General features: G+C 37.9%; 1 protein-coding gene across 3 annotated transcripts in view; it reads left to right on the top strand.

Annotated features, from left to right (window-relative positions):
• SLK (STE20 like kinase) overlaps window positions 1–19320 on the top strand; it is a 61911-nt gene extending 42591 nt beyond the window's left edge. For 2 of the 3 annotated variants that reach the window (XM_046026870.1, XM_046026871.1), the window contains 6 exons: window positions 6105–6234; window positions 6925–7049; window positions 7996–8184; window positions 8743–8868; window positions 9776–9889; window positions 15586–19320. In XM_046026870.1, coding sequence (XP_045882826.1) covers window positions 6105–6234; window positions 6925–7049; window positions 7996–8184; window positions 8743–8868; window positions 9776–9889; window positions 15586–15732 — 831 coding nt within the window. In that variant the 3' untranslated portion in view covers window positions 15733–19320. Of the gene's footprint in view, window positions 1–785; window positions 2568–6104; window positions 6235–6924; window positions 7050–7995; window positions 8185–8742; window positions 8869–9775; window positions 9890–15585 lie in introns of those variants that run through there. The other variant, XM_046026873.1, reaches the window with a different exon arrangement.
• Window positions 19321–21280: the final 1960 nt, after the last annotated feature.

Consider the following 21280-nt stretch of genomic DNA (forward strand, 5'->3'; position numbering starts at 1 on the left):
TTAGCCGGGAGTCTGCTTCTCCCTCTCCCGCACTCTCTCTGTCAAATAAATAAAATCTTTAACAAAAAAGTGATAATAGCAAGCACAGCAATATTCTAAGTATTCTAAGCAGTATTCTAAGTTACTTCACCTGCATGAACTTACTGAACGTCACAACATATGAGGTAGTTACTCTCACTACTCCTCTGTTCTGCAGGGGGAGGAAATGAGAGCACATGCGAACCACCACACTGTACTGCCTCTCCTGTCTAAGCTGTTATTTCTGTGTCTAATCTAAACTCCTGTCAACTTAGTCCAGTGGTCATTGGTCATGTGTGGGTAGTTGAAGAGGAAGTCCTTGCTTGCCACACATTCAATTTTGGATAATTTGGATTTCAAACAAGAACAATATGATTTTTCCTCCTATAGGAGTATAGACTTTTTAAATTCCAAAAGGTAATGTTTCAGATGCTAGAGTTGAAATTGAGAATTTGGTGTTGAAAGAGTTAGGTGGTTCTGTGTTTACGAAACCTTTGTTGGTGATTTTTCATAAAACTTTGGACGCTAGCATATGTTTTCAACTAAAGCTGAAAGCAATAGTGAAATTCTTTTTCTAAATTTAATGAAGAATTTAGCAATCTAACAAATTTAAAAATATTTCCCTTTTGCTGCTGCTTTTCATGAAGGTCCTAAAACAGTAACTTTGCAGAGTCTATTTTAAATTTTCTTAGAATTTGTGAATCATACAGTCATGGAGCCAGGATGTATTTGATCATCTAGTTCAGTGGTTTTTAAACTACTCCCAGGAGCTCTTGAGTTTGGAAGAAGCACCTCGAGGATCCTTCAAAAAGAGAGGACTGTGGAGCTCTGGATCCCTGCTTCCGTTTCATGTAACACAGCACCGTTTCATCTGTTTCATACATTTTATGGCACATTTTTTAGAAGAGGATTTGACTGGTTTAAGAAACAACAGTATAAACTAGAGTTCAGAAACCACTGATCTAGTTCCAAACCTTCCTTTTACAGATGAGAAAGAGACCTGTCTGTTAAGTAAGTTGTTATATACACCTCCTGAAACTCAACATTTGTGTGATTATACTTTCCATTTACCAAAAGTTATCAGCTATGTTCTCACCTGGGAGGTGCATTGTATTCTAATCCACAGGGTGTTGCTCAGGTCATGATTCAGTCTTTTCAGTTGTCATCTTGTGCAGTCTTCAAGGCCCAGTTGCAGGACGTAAGTCCCACGTGTCTGTGGGAGGATGCCTTCTCTTGTTTTATCTGCTTTTTCTTCAGCTCACATGTGCCTTTTCATTGTTCGCTTCATTTGTTAAAATCTAGAAGACTGATAGATGATAATGTCAGTAATGACAATAATAGGAATAACCTGAAACAAACTTTATAGTGTAGTATTCTTCAAAGAGTTTCCACATTTGATTCTCACTGCCACCACCCTAATATGGGGATGGAGTGTATCCATTTTACAGATAAGGAAATCAAGGCATAGAAGACTAAATGGTCTGTTTAAAGTCAGAAAAGACGTTAATGGTAGAGCTGGAATTGGAACACTTGTAATAGTGTTCATTTTTCTGTCTACCCTTACCACAAATTTTGAGATTTTCATGTTTTTCAAGAAATACCTTCCCAGTAGTATTTTATAAGCTTTGCACATGTGAGAAATTGAATGCTGTGAGTAGATTTTTATCTTTGTGTGAAGTGACATTTTGATTGCATTTATGTTTACATATATGTTTTAAGTATGGATATGGTCAGAAAAGCCATATTAAAATTAGTGATTGAAGTTCCATTTAACTCTAGTTTTCACTATTATTCAATGAATAGTGAGTTTCTGTTCTTCTTGCTGTAGTTTTAAATTAAGTCTGGAATTCCAGGCTGTATTCTTTCTCACAGTTTCTATAGGGAAGTGACTAGCTCATTTAACTCTGTAATTTTTGTTTGTGATGTTTGATATACACAACTGGAGTAGATAGAATACAGCTTGATTTCAACCCCTCCTTTCCCCTCTCCTGAAATTAGACTTTTCTTCTTTTTATTGGCAGCTACTGGGCTCTATAGTTGTGTAAAGGGTAGGCAAAACATTAATTTTTTTTTTAACGGGAGGGAGAAATTTTGAATTACGATCACTTTTCTGATCATTACCATTTTTAGCTTTTCTTTTGAGTTAGGATCAAATTCTATACAAATAGCCCAATATGTCATAACCCTTTCCTACAGTTTTCTAGAACCCAGTTATACTTTTAATATTTATAGTTATCTGATTAATATGATAAAATTTCTTATCAGCATTTAAACTTGTACTTTGAAAGGGCATTCATTTTACAGTTTATGTGTTCATTCAGTTAAATTATTTGTTACTTTTAGTGATCAATTCCCATCTTTTTTTTTTTTAAGTTAAATGTAATTTGTTCAATCTTTTTGGAATGTAAGATCCCTTTTCTTTTAGATCCTAAGAGTAATTTCTGATGAAAAATTCCAACGTGAATATACTATACTTTTATTAGGAAATTTAATGAAAGCTCAATAATATTAAAATTTCATTTCATGGGGTGCCTGGGTGACTCAGTCGTTATTAAGTGTCTGCCTTTGGCTCAGGTCATGATCCCAGGGTCCTGGGATCGAGCTCCACATCAGCCTCCCTGCTCCATGGGAAGCCTGTTCTCCCTCTCACACTCCCCTTGCTTGTGTTCCCTCTCTTGCTGTGTTTCTTTCTGTCAAGAAAAAAAAAATCTAAAAAAAATAAAAATAAAGTTTCGTTTCTTTTGAAGTAATAAAATATATGAATTAGTATGTGAGGGACCTGGACCTTTCAGGTTCATTTTAGCTTTTTTTTTTTTTAAGATTTTATTTATTTATTTGACAGAGAGAGGGGCACCTAGGTGGCTCAGTGGTTTAAGCCTCTGCCTTCGGCTCAGGTCGTGATCTCAGGGTCCTGAGATGGAGCCCCACATCGGGCTGTTTGCTCATCGGGGAGCCTGCTTCCTCCTCTCTCTCTCTGCCTGCTTGTCTGCCTACTTGTGATCTCTGTCTGTCAAGTGAATAAATAAAATCTTAAAAAAAAAAAAGATTTTACTTATTTATTTGACAGAGAGCATAAGCAGGCAGAGTGACTGGCAGAGGGAGAGGGAGAAGCAGGCCCAAGGCTGATGCTTAATGACTGAGGCACCCAGGTGTCCAAATTTTAGCTTTTTTTTTTTTTAAAGATTTTATTTATTTATTTGACAGAGATCACAAGTAGGCAGAGAGGCCGGCAGAGAGAGAGGGGGAAGCAGGCTCCCCGCTGAGCAGAGAACCCGATGCAGGGCTTGATCCCAGGACCCTGAGACCATGACCTGAGCCAAAGGCAGAGGCTTAACCGAGCCACCCAGGCACCCCTCAAATTTTAGCTTTAATATAGAAAATTATTTGAGTCACCTGGCTGGCTCAGTTGAAAGAGCGTGTAACTCTTGATCTTGGGGTTGTGAATTTGAGCCCCACATTGGCTGTAGAGATTACTTAAAATGAATAAATAAATAAGTGAAGGAAAGAAAGACAGCAAGAGAAAGAAAATTATTTGCACGTATTCTTGACTAATTATTCAGACTCTGCTTAATTATTTAAGTCTGTGACTCTGTAAGGCAACTGGTGTCTTTGCTAACTCCCGTGGTCAGGAGCACTTGCATACATAGCCTACCTTGACTCCTACCTGTTAATTGTTGTTTTATCTTCTGGAGCAGTTCTAACCACAATGCTAATTCTACCTCCTCCTATATAACAGTCTTAGCTTTTCTTTTCTCCTTATGTATTAGCTGTTTCAGGACATACTTTTGTAGTTCTTCCTTTCATTCATTGTATGTCATGCTTTCTAGACCCTGTATCCTACCTTTCAGTTTTCAGTGGTTTACGTTTGAACTTTTGAAAATGCGATACTAAGGGAAGGGGCCCACTGCTCTCTGTATAGACAGACAAAACCAATTTGTAACCACTAGAGTAGAAGCTCCTTAAAGGCAATATTGTCTTTTTTTAATTTTAGTAATGCCATAACTAGTATAGTGTCCAACATTTACTAAGTACTTAGTAAAGGTTTTCTTTGAACTGAACTCTCATCTTGCTTAATCTAGACATAACTATACTACAGTTATATATCCAAGAATTGAATTGACAAGCAATTGCATTCACTTTTTTAGTGGCACTGGCTTATATTTACTCTTCTTAATTTTCACATAAATATTAGTTCAGCCCCATCTTAAACTTTTGCATTTGATTTGAGTCTACATGTAATGTTTATATCTAGAGTAATTAAATACTGAGCCCATTGTTTCTGTCTATACAGATATATTTTAAAAGCCCTTTATGCATATTAATGGTACAAATGTTGAACAAAAAGGAAACCCTTTGATATAGCTACAGATTATATTTTTATTATACAAGTTTACATTCAGAAATTTTACAATGAAATTAGAGGAACTATGTAATTTTTATTATAGGTGATATTTATTGTTGGGAAATGTAAAGCTTAAACAACTTTCTTTGTTATAATTGCTTAAAAGATAGGCATGGAGATTTTGCATGTCTTTAAAACTCAAAAGGCCTTATTCTAAATAGTTGAAATTAAATATTGTGGATATTTTTCTGTGATAAAGTGTTGTGGGTGACTGTAGTCAATTCACAGTTATATTTTATAGAGGCAGTTCGTTAGTCTTTCTGCTAGTGTGTATTTGTAATTATGCTAAAGTACAAATTTTGACACAGATGAGAGAGCAGAATTTATTACTCTGTATGATTTTAACAGCACGTCATGAATGGTACAACCTAATTCTTGCCTCCAAAGACATAGTAGTAAGGCAAACAACTTGAGGAACACTGCTAGACTCACTCCTCATGTATTGAAGACAAGGCTGGTAGTGATCCAGACCCTGTCAGACTGTCCAATGCATAAAGAATAGATCCATATGGATCTTGGGGTTTTATCTTCTCTAGGATGTGCAAGGGGAGGGATTTTCGGTGGAGCGCTGCTTCAATCATAAGTTTCTAAATCCACACTCAAAATTCAGAATATCCCTTTTCTAGTCACAGACTGCTATAACTTCCAAGAGAGGGATGGAGAGCTGAACATGTACTGGCAAAACTTATGTTTCTTCAGTTTGGATAGTATTTCTTCCTTCTGTAAATGTGTGATCTAGCACAAAGACCAAAAGTCACTTTAACATTTCCTTTTCTTAAACATTACTTCAGCATTTCCCTTTTCTTACACAGTTACTATAGGATTTTTTTTTAAAGCATGAATTTGGCACTTGGGCAAAATAGTATGTACTCAGTAAATATTTGTTGAACGAATGAGTGAATCCCCAACATGTTGGTAGAATTCTCTGATTATAAGGCATTTTGTATATATATATTTATAAAACTTAACTCACTTTACTCTTCTTAGTTCGCTTCTCTAGCAATGTACTATTTCTCATTTTCTACAAACTATTGTTCCTTTTAGGCAACTACTGTAGATATAGAAGCTATCTTTCTCTGTTAGTGTAGTCATGGTATTTCTCCCTAACTCTGTTTCTTGGAAAAATAGAGATATTTAAAATTCTGATATGTGTTTTACTTATTTGCTCTTTATTCTCTTTTTCCTAAAAGGCATTTCTTGTTTATTGTTGTATCCACATTATAGTGTAATGAATAGTCAGTTTTGAAGCTCTAAATTGTTTTTTTCCTAAAGCTGTTCGTGTAATAGGGCATTTTAATTATGAGTGAATTATAGACCTCTTTTATATGTATTTTCCCCCCTCTGGTGGGCAGCAAAACAAAGTTTATTGAGAGTTTAGTAAGGTTTATTGAGTGATAGTGGAAAGCTCCTGAAGAGGGAGGGGACCTGAGAGCGTTGCCTGTGTGTATTATTTTTAATAGTGAATTTAGAATATTATCTATTCTAGTACTTTTCCTCTGGGCTTGAATTGAGTGACTAATATATTTATATTATTTATATATGCTATATAATTGGTGATTTTTAAATCCAGTTAACTTTAGAAACTTGGCTTACAAATCTTGTTAACCACTAATATAGTCATATAGATAAATGGATGTTTCACTCAGTAGATGCTTATTAACTGATGGTTAACTGTGTCTAATAGGAACAGGAATTTGTTCAGAAGCAACAACAAGAATTAGATGGCTCTCTGAAAAAGATCATCCAACAGCAGAAGGCAGAGCTAGCCAATATTGAAAGAGAGTGCCTGAATAACAAACAGCAACTCATGAGAGGTATATGAAATTACGCAGCATATGTGTGTATACGAAATGATACCTGAAGACATGGCCCTGATGTGTGGATATATCTCATATCCATTATATCAAATAATTGGAAATTATTTGATTGCTCTCCTTCGAGTGGTGAAAGATAAAGAAAATTGAGGTTAATAGGAGGAAAAACTGTTAAATTTTAAGAATTTTAAATTTTAAAATTTTTTATAAAGTTATATACTTAAGACATCGAATAATTGCCTTTATGACAAGAGAAGTAAACAGCAAGCATTTATCCTGAAAACAACTTTCTGTTCAGATCATGCTAGAACTTTACCTGAATAGTTTTGTATACTTGTTATGCCTTATGTACGATTGTTGGTGTACTTAATGGCTACATAATGGAATGGAATTTTAAGCACTTATTTCCCTTAATAAAAAGCTGATATTTTAAAATTTCTCATTAAGATGATTAAAAGGAATTTTGGTGTTAGTGATGGGACATTCTCTGTTTATAGGACATGAGAACAGAATGGTAAGTGGTGATAAATATTACCTGTACTCTGGTAATATTTCATTTATAGTTCAGAATGTCAGTGTGTGTTTAAGTTAGTATTTATAGAACACTTTTATGTGAATATTAAAATGAAGACCAAAGTACATGTGTAAAAAGAACAAAGTGACATTTTGAAAATTGCTTTCTTCTTCTAGCTCGAGAAGCTGCAATTTGGGAGCTTGAAGAACGACACTTACAAGAAAAACACCAGCTGCTTAAACAGCAACTTAAAGATCAGTATTTCATGCAAAGACATCAGCTACTTAAGCGCCATGAGAAGGTTAATGAAAGGAAAATTGGTTTACTTTTTAGGGGCACCTGGGTGGCTCAGTGGGTTAAGCATCTGCCTTTGGCTCGGGTCATGATCCCAGGGTCTGTGGATCAAGCCCCGTGTGGCAGGCTCCCTTCTCAGTGGGGTGTCTGCTTCTGCCCCTCTTTCTGTCCCTCTCGCCATCTCCCTGCTTGTGCTCTCTGCTCTCGTTCTCTCTACCTATCTCATAAATAAATAAAATATTAAAAAAAATAAAAGTTTACTTTTTAAAGTTTACAGAGTTATTTCTGGAACTTCTACTTAGAGAATGAATTTTAGATTTCTTTTTTTTTAATCCTAAAATTTGTATTTGGTGAGGTTTACAGTAATTAATCGTATCTCATCATGATTGCAGACTTCTTTCTGAATTTCATGGAAGGTGACTAGTGCTTTAAGTCCTCTTCTACGTTGTAATCTTCCTGTCTCAAAGGTAGCTTTTATGGCTCCATTTATGGTCCAAGTATCTTAAAAATGTAGACTCCCTGACTTAGCAAAAGAATTTCAATATAAGACTCATGAGGGGCGCCCGGGTGGCACGGGTTGTTTGGGTGTCCCGACTTGGTTGCAGTCAGGTCGTGATCTTGGGTTTGTGGGATCAAGCCCCATGTCAGGCTCCTGCACTTACCATGGAGTTTGCTTGAGTTTCTTCCTCTCCCTCTGCCCCTCCCGCTTGTGCTCTCTTTCTGTCTCTAATATAGGTAGATAAATCTTAAAAAAAAAAAAAAAAGATTGTTATTACCAAAAGCTTTATTTTTATTATAAATTATATTTTGAGTGAAAGCTTGCTGGTTGATAATGCAACAAAGGAAAGAGCGATTTTGAGAAACAACAACAAAATGACATGTTTGAGCATACATGTGGGTATTGAGTATTGAGTTATATCTACATCACAGGAGTCTGTTTGATACTCTCTTAGGAAACAGAACAAATGCAGCGTTATAATCAACGACTTATTGAGGAATTAAAAAACAGACAGACTCAAGAAAGAGCAAGACTGCCTAAGATTCAGCGCAGTGAAGCCAAGACTCGAATGGCCATGTTTAAGAAAAGCTTGAGAATTAACCCAACAGCCACACCAGATCAGGACCGTGACAAAATTAAACAGGTAAATAAGCCAGTTACTCTCCTCTTTTTTAGATTTAAAAAAATTGAGTGTCCTTTAGAAATGTCATGTAATTATTTTGTAAACATTTCGAGCCACCTTGGGCTTGTTGATGTTCTCTTTGGCTTTGTGAGTTGGGGCTAGATATGTGGCATATACCAACTTAGTTTTCCTACACTGGTGGCCACAGAGGGCAAAGGCCTCTGTCCCATGCCCCACACCAGATCTTGGGCTAGGCTGGTCCTAAGACCAGTCTTGGGAATTAGGTGACTTGGACAACTTTTGAAGTTAAAACATAGGGCTTCGGTTTGCTTCTGTAGTCATAGGTCCCACACACAAATAAACTGAGGTCACTAAGCAGATAAGAGGAATAAGGTTTTAATCAGAAGCACCCCCTCTCCCCACCAAAGCCATAATGTAGACTCCAGCTCAGGTTACAGCATATTATTATTACTTGCAACTTTAGTTTATTTGTACTTTTAAGTCTTGTTAAATTCCTTAATTACTCCTTTGGAAGATGAAGAAATTACATTGCTTGTTAACCGTTTTTCTTATTTATAGTTTGCTGCTCAAGAAGAAAAGAGGCAGAAAAATGAGAGAATGGCTCAGCATCAAAAACATGAAAATCAAATGCGGGATCTTCAGCTGCAGTGTGAAGCCAATGTCCGGGAGCTGCATCAGCTGCAGGTCAGAAACAGGAGCACGGAAACTGAACTGGTGGGAACGGGGCAGCACAAGCGGCTGGTCTGGACAAAACGGTAGCTGACCAAAATAGAGTATGCTTTACTCATGAAAATACTGGGATTGAGAGGTTTTGTTTTCTGTATAGACCTAAATAAAGATCAGGTTAGTATCATAGGCACTTACTTAGCTCTTATGTAACATGATTAATATAAACATGAGGCTAAATTATAACCTAAGAAGTTGAGTCTTTCAAAAGCAGTACTGAGTAATTTTAATTTATTTTGCAGAGAAACTGAACAAAGTTTTCAAAATGAGATAGGTGGTTTTGTTATCAGATTTTGAATTTAAAATTTCATTTAGGGAGAAATAGTTCATTTTCTTCTAGGTGTTTGATAAACTAAAGAAGTGAGAATTTTTCCCCTAAGAAATTTAAAGGTTACTTTAAGGGCACTGTTTTGAGGCTTTGCATGGACTATGCAGCCCATCTAGTATGTAGCCTAAAATGTTTAAAATTTCAGAATAGTGTGTACTTTATGGATACTCTACATATTTGCTTAATTTACTAGAGTAGAATAGTTCCTAATCCCACATTCTGGTACCAGTGGGTAAAATCCATATAAGATGCCCTTAAGTGTCAGTTTCATGAGCAAACCTTCTTAGAAAGAAGAAACAGGATCAAACTAATTCTACTTAAGTTCTTTTCATATGGTAAATAATAGATCTAGCTTGTAAACTTGCAGAAATGAAGCTATGACTTATTTCATAGTTCTTAGCCTTTGGTTTTCAGGGGAGAGCCTGAATCTCAGTAATAGTTTGATGTTTAATAAATGCTTTATTATTTGAAGATAATTACATTTATACAAAATGGCTTAGTTGATCTGAAAATTTTTATTACAAATTTTGTTTTCAGAATGAAAAATGCCACCTATTGGTTGAGCATGAGACTCAGAAACTGAAGGAGTTAGATGAGGAACACAGCCAAGAATTAAAGGAATGGAGAGAGAAATTGAGACCCAGGAAAAAGGTAATTTTTTAAAAAGCTTTAGATAAAATATGTTTGTGTTCATCCATTTATCCACCCAGTTATTAGTTGTTTAGTATATGTCAGGGACAGGAGATGAAGAGACCAAGTCCCTGTCCCCACAAATGTTCAGAATGTAGTGACGAGCAGTTACAGTTCAGTAGGACCATTGCTGTGAGGGAGGTGAGCACAGGAGATAGGAGTTCAGTGTTGAGGCCAAGGACAAGGAGTACTTCAGTCTGCCTGGGAAGTTAGGGAGGCTTTGCAAAGAAGATGCCTTATAAGCCAAGTGAGACTTCAGGATGAGTAAGAGCTTGCTAGGCATATAGATAGGTTGGGGTGTGATGGGCAGTGTAAGTACAGAGAAGTGAATGGGTGAAAAGGATGTGTATAGGAATCACAAGTTGCTCCCTGCCATTGGGGCACTGGGGGAGTGTGCCTGTGTGTAGGCATTAAGGAGGGAGAGAAGGAAGGAAGTGAGGGTAGCTTAGTCTGGACAAGTTGACAGGAGCCAAATTACAAGGCCCTCGTGTGATAGTAAATTCACGATCTAGTAAAATAGGAAAGGCTCCCCTTCCCCCATCCAGCTATCAGCCATCTTTCCATTTTGTACTTCCTTTTTGACTCCCTGCTGGACTGGTCTGATTGGTCAACCTCTTCAACTCATTTTTTTTCTATAACTATGTGATCCTCTCCCTTTGCTAACTCTCAAACTCAAACCTTTGTTTTCTCGTGGCTTTCCTGCCTGCTATAGCTTTCAGCTGTTCCTTTCTTCCGTTTATCCAGTTAATCAGTCAATCTGTCAAGAAAAATCTGCATTTAGAAGCCACTGTGGGCTAAATGTTTCTAGAAGAAGTGAAGTGACCAAGTCACTTATTAGTGGGGCTTTTTAATTTAAAGTTTATTTATTGTTAAATTTTTGAATAGGTAATACGTTCATTTGGATTGGAATTCAAAAGGTACGGAAGGGCGTTGTTGGTTTTTTTTTTCCCTTAAAGATTTTATTTATTTATTTGACAGAGATCACAAGTAGGCAGAGAGACAGGCGGGGCGGGGGGGTGGGGGGAGAAGCAGGCTTCCCGTTGAGCATAGTGCCCAATGCGGGGCTCGATCCCAGGACCCCGGGATCACGACCTGAGCTGAAGGCAGAGGCTTTAACCCACTGAGCCACTCAGGCGCCCCCGTTTTTTCCAGTTTAATTTTCTGTAGTCTAGCTTTCACTTCAGACTCCCCAATTGAACTCATTGACAGTAGTCTTAAGTGAGTTGCTAAGAGCCAAATCCTATGGTATTATCTCACTGTTGTCATTAGAAATCTTGTTTCTTAAAATTCTCTTCTCGGGACGCCTACGTGGCTCAGTCACTTAAGCATCTGCCTTCGGCTCAGGTCATGATCGTGGGGTCCTGGAATCAAGCCCTGCCTTGGGCCCTCCCCTCACTGGGGACTCTGCTTCTCCCTCTGCCCCTCCCCCGCTTGTGCTCTCCCTCTCTCTCTCTCAAATAAATAAATCTTTTAAAAAAAAATTCTCTTCTCATCCAACTTTTATGACCTAACTTCTTTGTCTGTGCTCTTTATCACTTTTTCTGTCTAGACATCTCGTAGCTTTACATCCTTGATGATCCTGTGCCTAGTCATGGCTTCATCTGCTGCATATTTAAGGACAGTCCCAGGACCTGTATAGTAGGGATTGTATAAAGTACAAATTCTGAAGTCCTATAGATCTGGTTCAGAGCTCAGTGATGACATGATTAATTTTGTCACTTAACATTCCTGCGCCCAGTTTTACTCATTTATAAAGCAAAGATGACGCTGGGTCCATAATTGGGATTGTTAAGACCCGAAAGGAATGGTATGTGTGCACCGCACTTCCTAATACCTGAACTGTGGTTAGGCTGGGTAAGTAGTTGCCACTGCTGTTACTGTTTCTTGTTTGTTACTATTGGTTCATGTTCTAAGCACTCATTTCCCACCTGGATGTTCCATTTCTTACTCCATTCAGGCCTGTATTCCAACATCATCTCACAGAAGATTCCTTTTTCCGATGACTATATATGAAATAGCCTCCATGCCTACCTCAGACATTCCCTGTCTCCTCACCTGTGTTTTCCTTCATAGCATTCTTCACCACCAGACACATTTATTTATGGTCTGTCTTTTCCCACAAGAATGTATGCTCTTTGAAAGCAAGAGTGTTATCTCTTGGTTCACTGGTATATATCAACTTCTAAAATAGTTCCTGGCATATTGTAATGATCGATACATACCTATTGAACATTGACTAAAGATTGTAAGCTCAGTGGAGATAAAACTGAACTTAACAGGGGCGGCTGGGTGGCTTAGTTGTTAGGCATCTGCCTTCGCCTCAGGTCCTGATCCCAGGGTCCTGGGATCGAGCCCCACATCGGGCTCCCGCTCTGCGGCAAGCCTGCTTCTCCTTCTCCCACTCCCGCTGCTTGTGTTCCCACTCTTGCTGTGTCTCTTTCTCTGTCAAATAAATAAAATCTTTAAAAAAACAAAAACAAGATGCCTGGGTGGCTCAGTTGGTTAAGCAACTGTCTTCGGCTCAGGTCATGATCCCGGAGTTCTGGAATCAAGTCCCATATCGGGGTCCCACCTCTGTAGGGTCTGCCTCTCCCTCTGACCTTCTTCCCTCTCGTGCTCTCTCTGTCTCTCAAATAAATAAAATCTTTTTTTTTTTTTTTTTTTTTTTTTTTTTTATTTATTTTTTTTCAGCGTAACAGTATTCATTCTTTTTGCACAACACCCAGTGCTCCATGCAAAACGTGCCCTCCCCATCACCCACCACCTGTTCCCCCAACCTCCCACCCCTGACCCTTCAAAACCCTCAGGTTGTTTTTCAGAGTCCATAGTCTCTTATGGTTCGCCTCCCCTCCCCAATGTCCATAGCCCCCTCCCCCTCTCCCAATCCCACCTCCCCCCAGCAACCCCCAGTTTGTTTTGTGAGATTAAGAGTCATTTATGGTTTGTCTCCCTCCCAATCCCATCTTGTTTCATGTATTCTTCTCCTATCCCCCTACCCCCCCATGTTGCTTCTCCATGTCCTCATATCAGAGAGATCATATGATAGTTGTCAGACACATAGACCAGTGGAACAGAATAGAGAGCCCAGAAATCGACCCTCAACTCTATGGTCAACTCATCTTTGACAAAGCAGGAAAGAATGTCCAATGGAAAAAAGACAGCCTCTTCAATAAATGGTGCTGGGAAAATTGGACAGCCACATGCAGAAAAATGAAATTGGACCACTTCCTTACACCACACACGAAAATAGACTCCAAATGGATGAAGGACCTCAATGTGAGAAAGGAATCCATCAAAATCCTTGAGGAGAATGCAGGCAGCAACCTCTTCGACCTCAGCCGCAGCAACATCTTCCTAGGAACAACGGCAAAGGCAAGGGAAGCAAGGGCGAAAATGAACTATTGGGATTTCATCAAGATCAAAAGCTTTTGCACAGCAAAGGAAACAGTTAACAAAACCAAAAGACAGCTGACAGAATGGGAGAAGATATTTGCAAACGACATATCAGATAAAGGGCTAGTATCCAAAATCTATAAGGAACTTAGCAAACTCAACACCCAAAGAACAAACAATCCAATCAAGAAATGGGCAGAGGACATGAACAGACATTTCTGCAAAGAAGACATCCAGATGGCCAACAGACACATGAAAAAGTGCTCCACGTCACTCGGCATCAGGGAAATACAAATCAAAACCACAATGAGATATCACCTCACACCAGTCAGAATGGCTAAAATTAACAAGTCAGGAAATGACAGATGCTGGCGAGGATGTGGAGAAAGGGGAACCCTCCTCCACTGTTGGTGGGAATGCAAGCTGGTGCAACCACTCTGGAAAACAGCATGGAGGTTCCTCAAAATGTTGAAAATAGAACTACCCTATGACCCAGCAATTGCACTACTGGGTATTTACCCTAAAGATACAAACATAGTGATCCGAAGGGGCACGTGTACCCGAATGTTTATAGCAGCAATGTCTACAATAGCCAGACTATGGAAAGAACCTAGATGTCCATCAACAGATGAATGGATACAGAAGATGTGGTATATATACACAATGGAATACTATGCAGCCATCAAAAGAAATGCTTAGTGAAATAAGTCAAATAAATAAAATCTTAAACAAACAAATAAACAAGCCGCTAAACTTAACACCCTTCTCTATCATCCCCATCTCACTTTGTTCCCGTGTCCCGGCATAGCATCAGTGTGCTTCCTGACATCCCTGCCCTCTTTTTTTTTTGACATCCCCACTCTCTTAATTGACATTCAGTCTAAAAACCTGAATTGTCTTTCATTTCTATCACATCTCATTTCAGTGAGATGACAAATAATTTTAACTCTCTTTATAATATTTCTTTTTCCCATTACTATCATTCTGCTGCTTAAAAATGTTCAGTAATGTCCTAATGGGCCTTCTGACCTCAGATTCCTTTTCCTCTCTTCCTACTTGTCTGCCATCAGAGTATTTATATTCAGGAACATCTCTGGCAGTGGCATTGTGGTGTTGATAAATCTTTAGTTCTATCAAAATAAAATAGAAATGCTTCAGTTTGACTTTGGGGCTGTCATAGTGCCATACATTGGCCACCAGCAAACTTTCTAGTGTTACCTCCCACAGGCCACTTTGTTCCCTATTCATATTCTGATATTGGGTATAATCACCATTACTCATACCATGTCTGTGTTCTTGCCTGTGTGCAGGAATTGTCTTAGGCCCCTCTGTCTGGCTTGCCTTCTGCATCCTATCAAATTCTTTTCTTTCCTTCAAGACTGAGCTTATGTTTCACCTCTTGTGAGAAATGTTCCTGTCTCTTTCCATCTTCTGCTCTACTTTGTGCCTTTGCAGCAGCACGTATCCTTGAGTTACTTGTCTGCAAAATCACTGATCCCTCAAGTGTTTCTCCAGTCCTTACTATATACGCTCTGTATTGTGGGGATGTAAAGATGATCTGGCTTAGGGCTTACCTTCAAACAGCTTAAAGTTCGGTGTGGAAGAAAAGACATGCACATCAAAAATCAAAATAAAAAACAGAAAATGGAAAGTGCTGGGGCGCCTGGGTTGGCTCAGTGGGTTAAAGCCTCTGCCTTCGGCTCAGGTCATGATCCCAGGGTCCTGGGATTGAGCCCCACATTGGGCTCTCTGCTCAGTAGGGAGCTTGCTTCCCCCTCTCTCTGCCTGACTCTCTGCCTACTTGTGATCTCTGTCTGTCAAATAAATAAAATCTTAAAAAAAAAAAAAAGGAAAATGGAAAGTGCTATGTGGGAGAGAAAGGTAGTAGTTAATAATAGGAGCCATCTGTTGGGTGTCTGGTATGTGTTGAGTATATCACGATCACACTTAATCCTTACATAACAACCCTGTGAGGTAGGTGATACTCTGCTTGTTTTACAACAGAAGAGTGAGGTGATTCTGTAATGGAGAGAAGTTAAGTCATTGATCCAAGTTACACATTCGTATGGCTGAGCCAGAGACTTCAACCTAGGGCTATGCACAGCCTAATCTAACAGTTGAACACTCTGGTCTTCTTTAGGATAGGTCTTCTTATCCTTAGGATAAGATACAGAGTATTTGAGCAAATAGTTTTATTGTTGGCTGTCCGAGTAAATTCTGTTTGTAATACCAGCACATCATTTCTTTTTCCCTTCCTTTTTAAGACACTGGAAGAAGAATTTGCCAGGAAACTGCAGGAACAGGAGGTGTTCTTTAAAATGACTGGGGAGTCTGAATGCCTTAACCCATCAACACAGAGCCGGATTTCCAAGTTCTATCCTATTCCTAGCTTGCATTCCACTGGGTCATAACAACAGGAAGCATTCTGTGGTTGGGTTTGACTTTTTAGATATGTCATTCTGTTCTCTTCATCTTCTGCCGCAATCTATATCAGAGAGCTTATGAAGACAATCACCTGCCTCACCTTCTAGGTGTTTTTTTGTTTGTTTGTTTGTTTTGTTTGTTTAGCAAAGATGAAGGGAAAGGAACCCAGACAGATGCTGGGCCATGTTGGCAAAGTAGCATCTTGCAGTAATTCCCTAAGGTGATTTTGTATATTAATCTTAAAAATTGTGTTCTTCAGAAACTGTTACCTGAAAAACTGTTAGTATTGATGTTTGAAGTTATTATTATTTTTTTAAAAAGCTGTTAGGCCATTGAGTATTAGTAAATATCTTTTTACCTGGCCTGACTTCTCAGTGATGCCTAAATTCTATAGCTGCAATTCTGCTGTAGAAAGTTGGAATAATTTTCTTTTGGTGAATCAGCTCTCATTGATAAAGCTATGAGTTGCTCAAAATACCATATTGATTGAATAAATAAATCTATTTTGTCTTTACATAGCAAAGACTCTTTTAAAAAAGAAATATTATTGAAATAATTTGTCTAAAGTAATTAACTGTTTAGTCATAAGTTAATAATTAAGGGTGCTAATTTTATTAAAATAGTGCCTAAAACACTAAATTTCAGTTGAGTCTGAAGTACAATTTCCTTTTTTGATTCAACAGGGACAAACATCCTTAGCATTAAGCATTATTGTTTTTTAAATCTTGTTCCCATTACCATTTGATAGAAATTTTCATCCTAAAATATATGTTGTGCAAAGGTGGAAAGATTTAAAAAAGGTAGCTTTTAGATATTGAAATTGGAAATATAACACTCACCAACTTGAAAGAAGTATAGACTTAGGGTCCTAGCTTATTGCCTACAATAATCCGTGAGCTGGTTAAGTGATCTCTCCCATCCTAGCACATTTTGTTCATTGAAAACTCTGCCTGAGGTCTGCAGGCTCTGAGTTACACTTATAAATGTATTTTCTGAAATTTATTGTAAAAGAGGCATTTGTTCAGAATATTTTTTTCTTATTCAAAAAAAGATTTAAATAAAACATTTAGGCAATGTCAGAAATGACTTTGTTGTTGAGAGAAAGTTATTTGTATTTTGGTTTTATTTAGTTTCATGTTTAAATTATTTACTTTGATTTGAGTGGGAAAAGCCTGAATATCATGTGGTTGCTGATACATGTAATTATTAATGAAATGTTCACTTTTGGTCCCTCTTGTGACTCAGAATTCTAAGCCTAAGTCCGGTCAGACAGTATTATGCAGTGTACTTTGGTGGCTGAGATGGCCCATTTGTAAATGATGCTTGCTGTTTGCCATTTTCAACCTATTCACTTTTAAGAGTACTAAGTACCAAACTGCAAACTTTTTAGTTTTTAGTTATATGCATTTGAGGCTGGTGAAAAATTTAAGTGTAATTTTGTGGGAACACTGATTCATAATAAGAAAATGTAAATATCTGTAGCACTTTCTTGCAGTTAATTTGAAAACTTTGAGTACTGGACCTTATTTTGTCAGTGATTTAGATGATTTGAAAATGCATGTGATTTTAATTTTGTAATTGTTTTGACGAGCATAATTTCTTGGACAATTGTAGGTAGCCTTAACTTCTGGCCAAGTTTGTTTTTTATATAAATATATATACATATATATATATATATATATATATATATATATAATGTATGGTTGTAAATTCATACCCTTATCACATTGAATGTGTTACTGTATACAAAACTCTTTTAATGCTTTATTCTCAAATGCTGGGTTGAAAATGTTTTGAAAGCCTTTTAAAGTATATATCTTTATAAAGTAATATTCAGGATGATGATGGAAATTGTTTATATTGTTATGCTAACAATGACAGTATAATGTTACCCAATGTATTTAATGATTTCTTTGCAGAGGGAGAGAGGAGGAAGGTTCTCATACCATTCTCTCTGTTGAAATTTTCAGATTATTGGCTTTATAAAAAAATATTTCAGGTAGTGTACACTTTTTCAGTATCTTTTAAAGAATAATCCTGTGTCTTAAATAGTTTGTGGCACTTAATTAATTTGGTCTGAATATTTGATTCTTTTTATTCCTTTCAACTTGAGAGTATTGAATAAAGAAAAGAGGCTCAGAGTAGAATGGTTGACACTCTGGTAAGTTTGTTAGCAAATCTTGTAAAACCCTTAAAACTGCCTTTTGGATTCAGTGTTCATGTAGGGGTTCTCTTTCAAATACGACCATGGTCGTGTGGGGGCAGGACTGCAAGATGATACATGTGTAGAGGTGGAACGTTCATTTTAATGCTTAAAGTTACATAAATCTTTTCAAAGAAGGTGTTTTGTTATAGAATATGCTGTTCTAACCCATCCCTGCTCACTTCTTGTTGGGCCCTATATCCAAATAGATAATAGTGATCATTTGTTTGCTTTTTTTTGTTTTTTTTTTTTTTAAATAGTGATTGTTCTTGCATGAAGTGTAGTTGGGGAGGGGCACAGACTTCTTTGAAAGAGTACAATCAGATCCATTCCTGACTTGGTGGTTTTGTTGGCTGTGGCAGAATGTGCTATGAAACGCGTAAAAGAAATTGTCCGTGTGCGCCTTGACGACAGCCTCCCCCTTCTTCCTGTGTGCTGTGGATACGCCACACACTGCACTTCTGCAGGCCTAGCTCGCAGAGCTGGTCACACCAGGTTGCCTTTCCTTGTCCTGTCAGTCGTAGTTGGGTGTGAATTGCTGAATTAGCTGCTATTCTTTATGAAGTCACAATTAAGCTTTTTCCTACCCTTTTCAGTGGGGAAACTGGGGGGGGGGGGAGCGGTGGGGATAAAGAGGAAATTGAGAGTGCTTATACTTTGTTGAAAATATTAGAACTTTCCTGTGACAGGATACAGCAAATTGTAATTAAATATAAACCAGAACCAGAGCTACCTCTAAGTAGTGTTTCCTCAAGCACAAAGCTCTCAGGCATATGAGACCCTCTTTAATGGAGAGTCTCTGATTTCTTGAGCATCAGCGAGTTCAGAAGTGACTGTCTTTTGTACTCTGTTAGTTCCTGGTAACTACACACTTTCTCCCATTCCACACTGTGCTTAAATGACAAAGACTCTTCTGAGAAGCCAAATTCTGTCCAAGATGAGCTCTAAATATTGTTGATTAAAGGAAAGCCTGGAACTGGGGTGGAAGAGGAGAGTTACTTACCAGTTCTGAGAGTCTTCTGATGAAATAAATCACTTCTTTTCGGGGAAATTATCTTTTATAGAAAATGGGATATTTTAAGTGCTTTTCTTGAAGGCACAACAGTTAATGCCACTATTGTTGCTAGTCTGTGGCTGACATGGTTTTGACGTGGCTTTAAAATTTCTGCTAAGCTTGAGTAGAATGTTACACCAGTTTTAAATGTTGGCTGCAGCTTTTGGTGATTCTTTGCTGATTTTTGCATAATAACTTCATGAGCTAAATTTTCAGGAAGAATTTTGTTTCCGATTATGCCTCTTGTCTATTTGGGAGCAACGTGTCTTTTCAATCATGGGATTGACAAATGAAAAATAAAGTTATTTCTTAATCTACTCTGGGAAGCAGTCTTTTGTTAAGAATCTTTGATACTGGGTTGTCCTTCTTGAGAACATTTTGCAGCAATTTTTGGTCCTAGTTTTATTTTTAACCCACACAGTCCTCCAGGCCTTTGGACCCTTCTAGACTTACCTGTGTTCGTACCTGACTCATCACCACACACAACAATGTAGTTTTTACTGGTAACTCAGAGGGGGATGTCTTTCAGCATATAAACCCCTCCTTTGGGTGGTGCTTAAAATAGTTCTGTATATACTTTTGTATGTATATATATGTACTTTAAATTTTTCTTCCCTTGGGATGGATTATTTTTCTCACCAAACATTTCACTTAACCCTATGACCTCACTTCTAAAAATAACCTCTTTTCCTCATTGATATGTTCATGCAAGATTCAATCAAAGCAAGATTCATACAAGATCCAGGTGCCATCATTTGGCAAGTGTTCAGCTTGGCTGGAGGGAGGCATGATGTGCCCATTTCTAACCCAGGAGCATCACACACTATCAAGCTCATTCTTGACTTTTTGTTGTGTTTTTTAAGTGAAACAAGAGGCTCAGATCCATCACCATCCTGCTGAGGACATATCTCATGTCTGCCCATCTTCTGATTCTGTCCAGAGAAGGTAGCAAATTTGAATTTTACCTTTTTTCAGCTGCACATAGGACCCTGAAGATTCTGGATAATTTGGAAAGGTAAACGAAGTAACTAAGGACCACTCTGCTCCAGTGTGATTAATATAAAGGTTAAGAACCAATTAATGGGGATCTAATACTTGATCCCCCAAAGCTACTATTACAAAAATAACTTGATTCAGCCTTAAAAAGTTAAAAAAGGTGTGATGCAGTCATTCACTTATACACAAGAATTTTTCATTACATAGTGAAAAGTTTGAAATTCTGAAGCTCTTATGAACTCATTTTGTAGAATTCCCATGCTGATTTGTAGCAGGTAGCGGTCAGGTTGTGGTAAAGCTGGCTAGCGGACCACACAGAATGTTTGGTGCCTCACCAGGTGTTGCTGCTAGCAGTTTTCAATGCACAACTAAGTGGTATGTTTTTTCCCAGGATAATATGTGAGGTACTTGGAAGAGCCACATGGAAAGTAAACTATCCAGACTTGTAGAAGGTAGACCTAGAGAAGTCGATTCATTTTAGTCCCATTTTTCATGATCCAGAAGTGGAGAGTTACTGCTGGTCACATTTCACAAGTTGGTCCAGTGTAGCCTTCTCTGAGGTTGAGTGATTTTACTGTGCGTTTCTGTGGGGCTTTTGATATTTGTGCATTTTTCTTTTAGGGAGTTTTGGTCGTTGGTCAAACATACATTGTTATGTGCACCCTACAATCAAAGTTCTTTTGTTCCAGGATAAATCACTCCATTAATTGCAAATAATCTTGTTGCCCATCTGTTCCATATGTTTATTTCAAATAGTGTATGTTCAGGGAAAACCTTCAGATGCTTTGTAATCTGTCCAGAGTGAGTTAGTAGTTGATCAAGGTCCCCCTTTAAAATCTTGGTGACTAAACAAATGCCAAAATCTGTGTTCCAAACACAAAGAGTTTTGTTTTCTTCTATGGTAGTATGAAGAGTTCATAGTATATGGCTGACCGCAAACTTTTTTTCCCATTTATCTTTCCCTTTCTTGCCCTTTGGTTTTCTTTCCCTCTTTTTCATTCTTACTCCTTGTCTTCATTTTTCATTCTTTCCTTTTCTCCTTGCCTCTCTCTCCCTCATTTTCCTTTTCTCTTTTATCTCTTTCCTTTTTTTCCATTTTATTCCCTTTTTCATTCCCTTCTGTCTCCTCCTTGTCTTTCTTTCCTTCTGTCCTCCCTCTATTTCTGTCTCCACCTGCATCCCCCATTTCTCTTTCCTACTTTGTCTCCCTCCCCCTTCCTCCCCTTCTCTTTTTTCATTCTATTTCTTCCTCTCACTTTGGTTAGATGGATCACACTAAACA

Source organism: Meles meles, chromosome 13 (genome assembly GCF_922984935.1).
Source record: "Meles meles chromosome 13, mMelMel3.1 paternal haplotype, whole genome shotgun sequence".
Lineage (NCBI taxonomy): Eukaryota > Metazoa > Chordata > Mammalia > Carnivora > Mustelidae > Meles > Meles meles.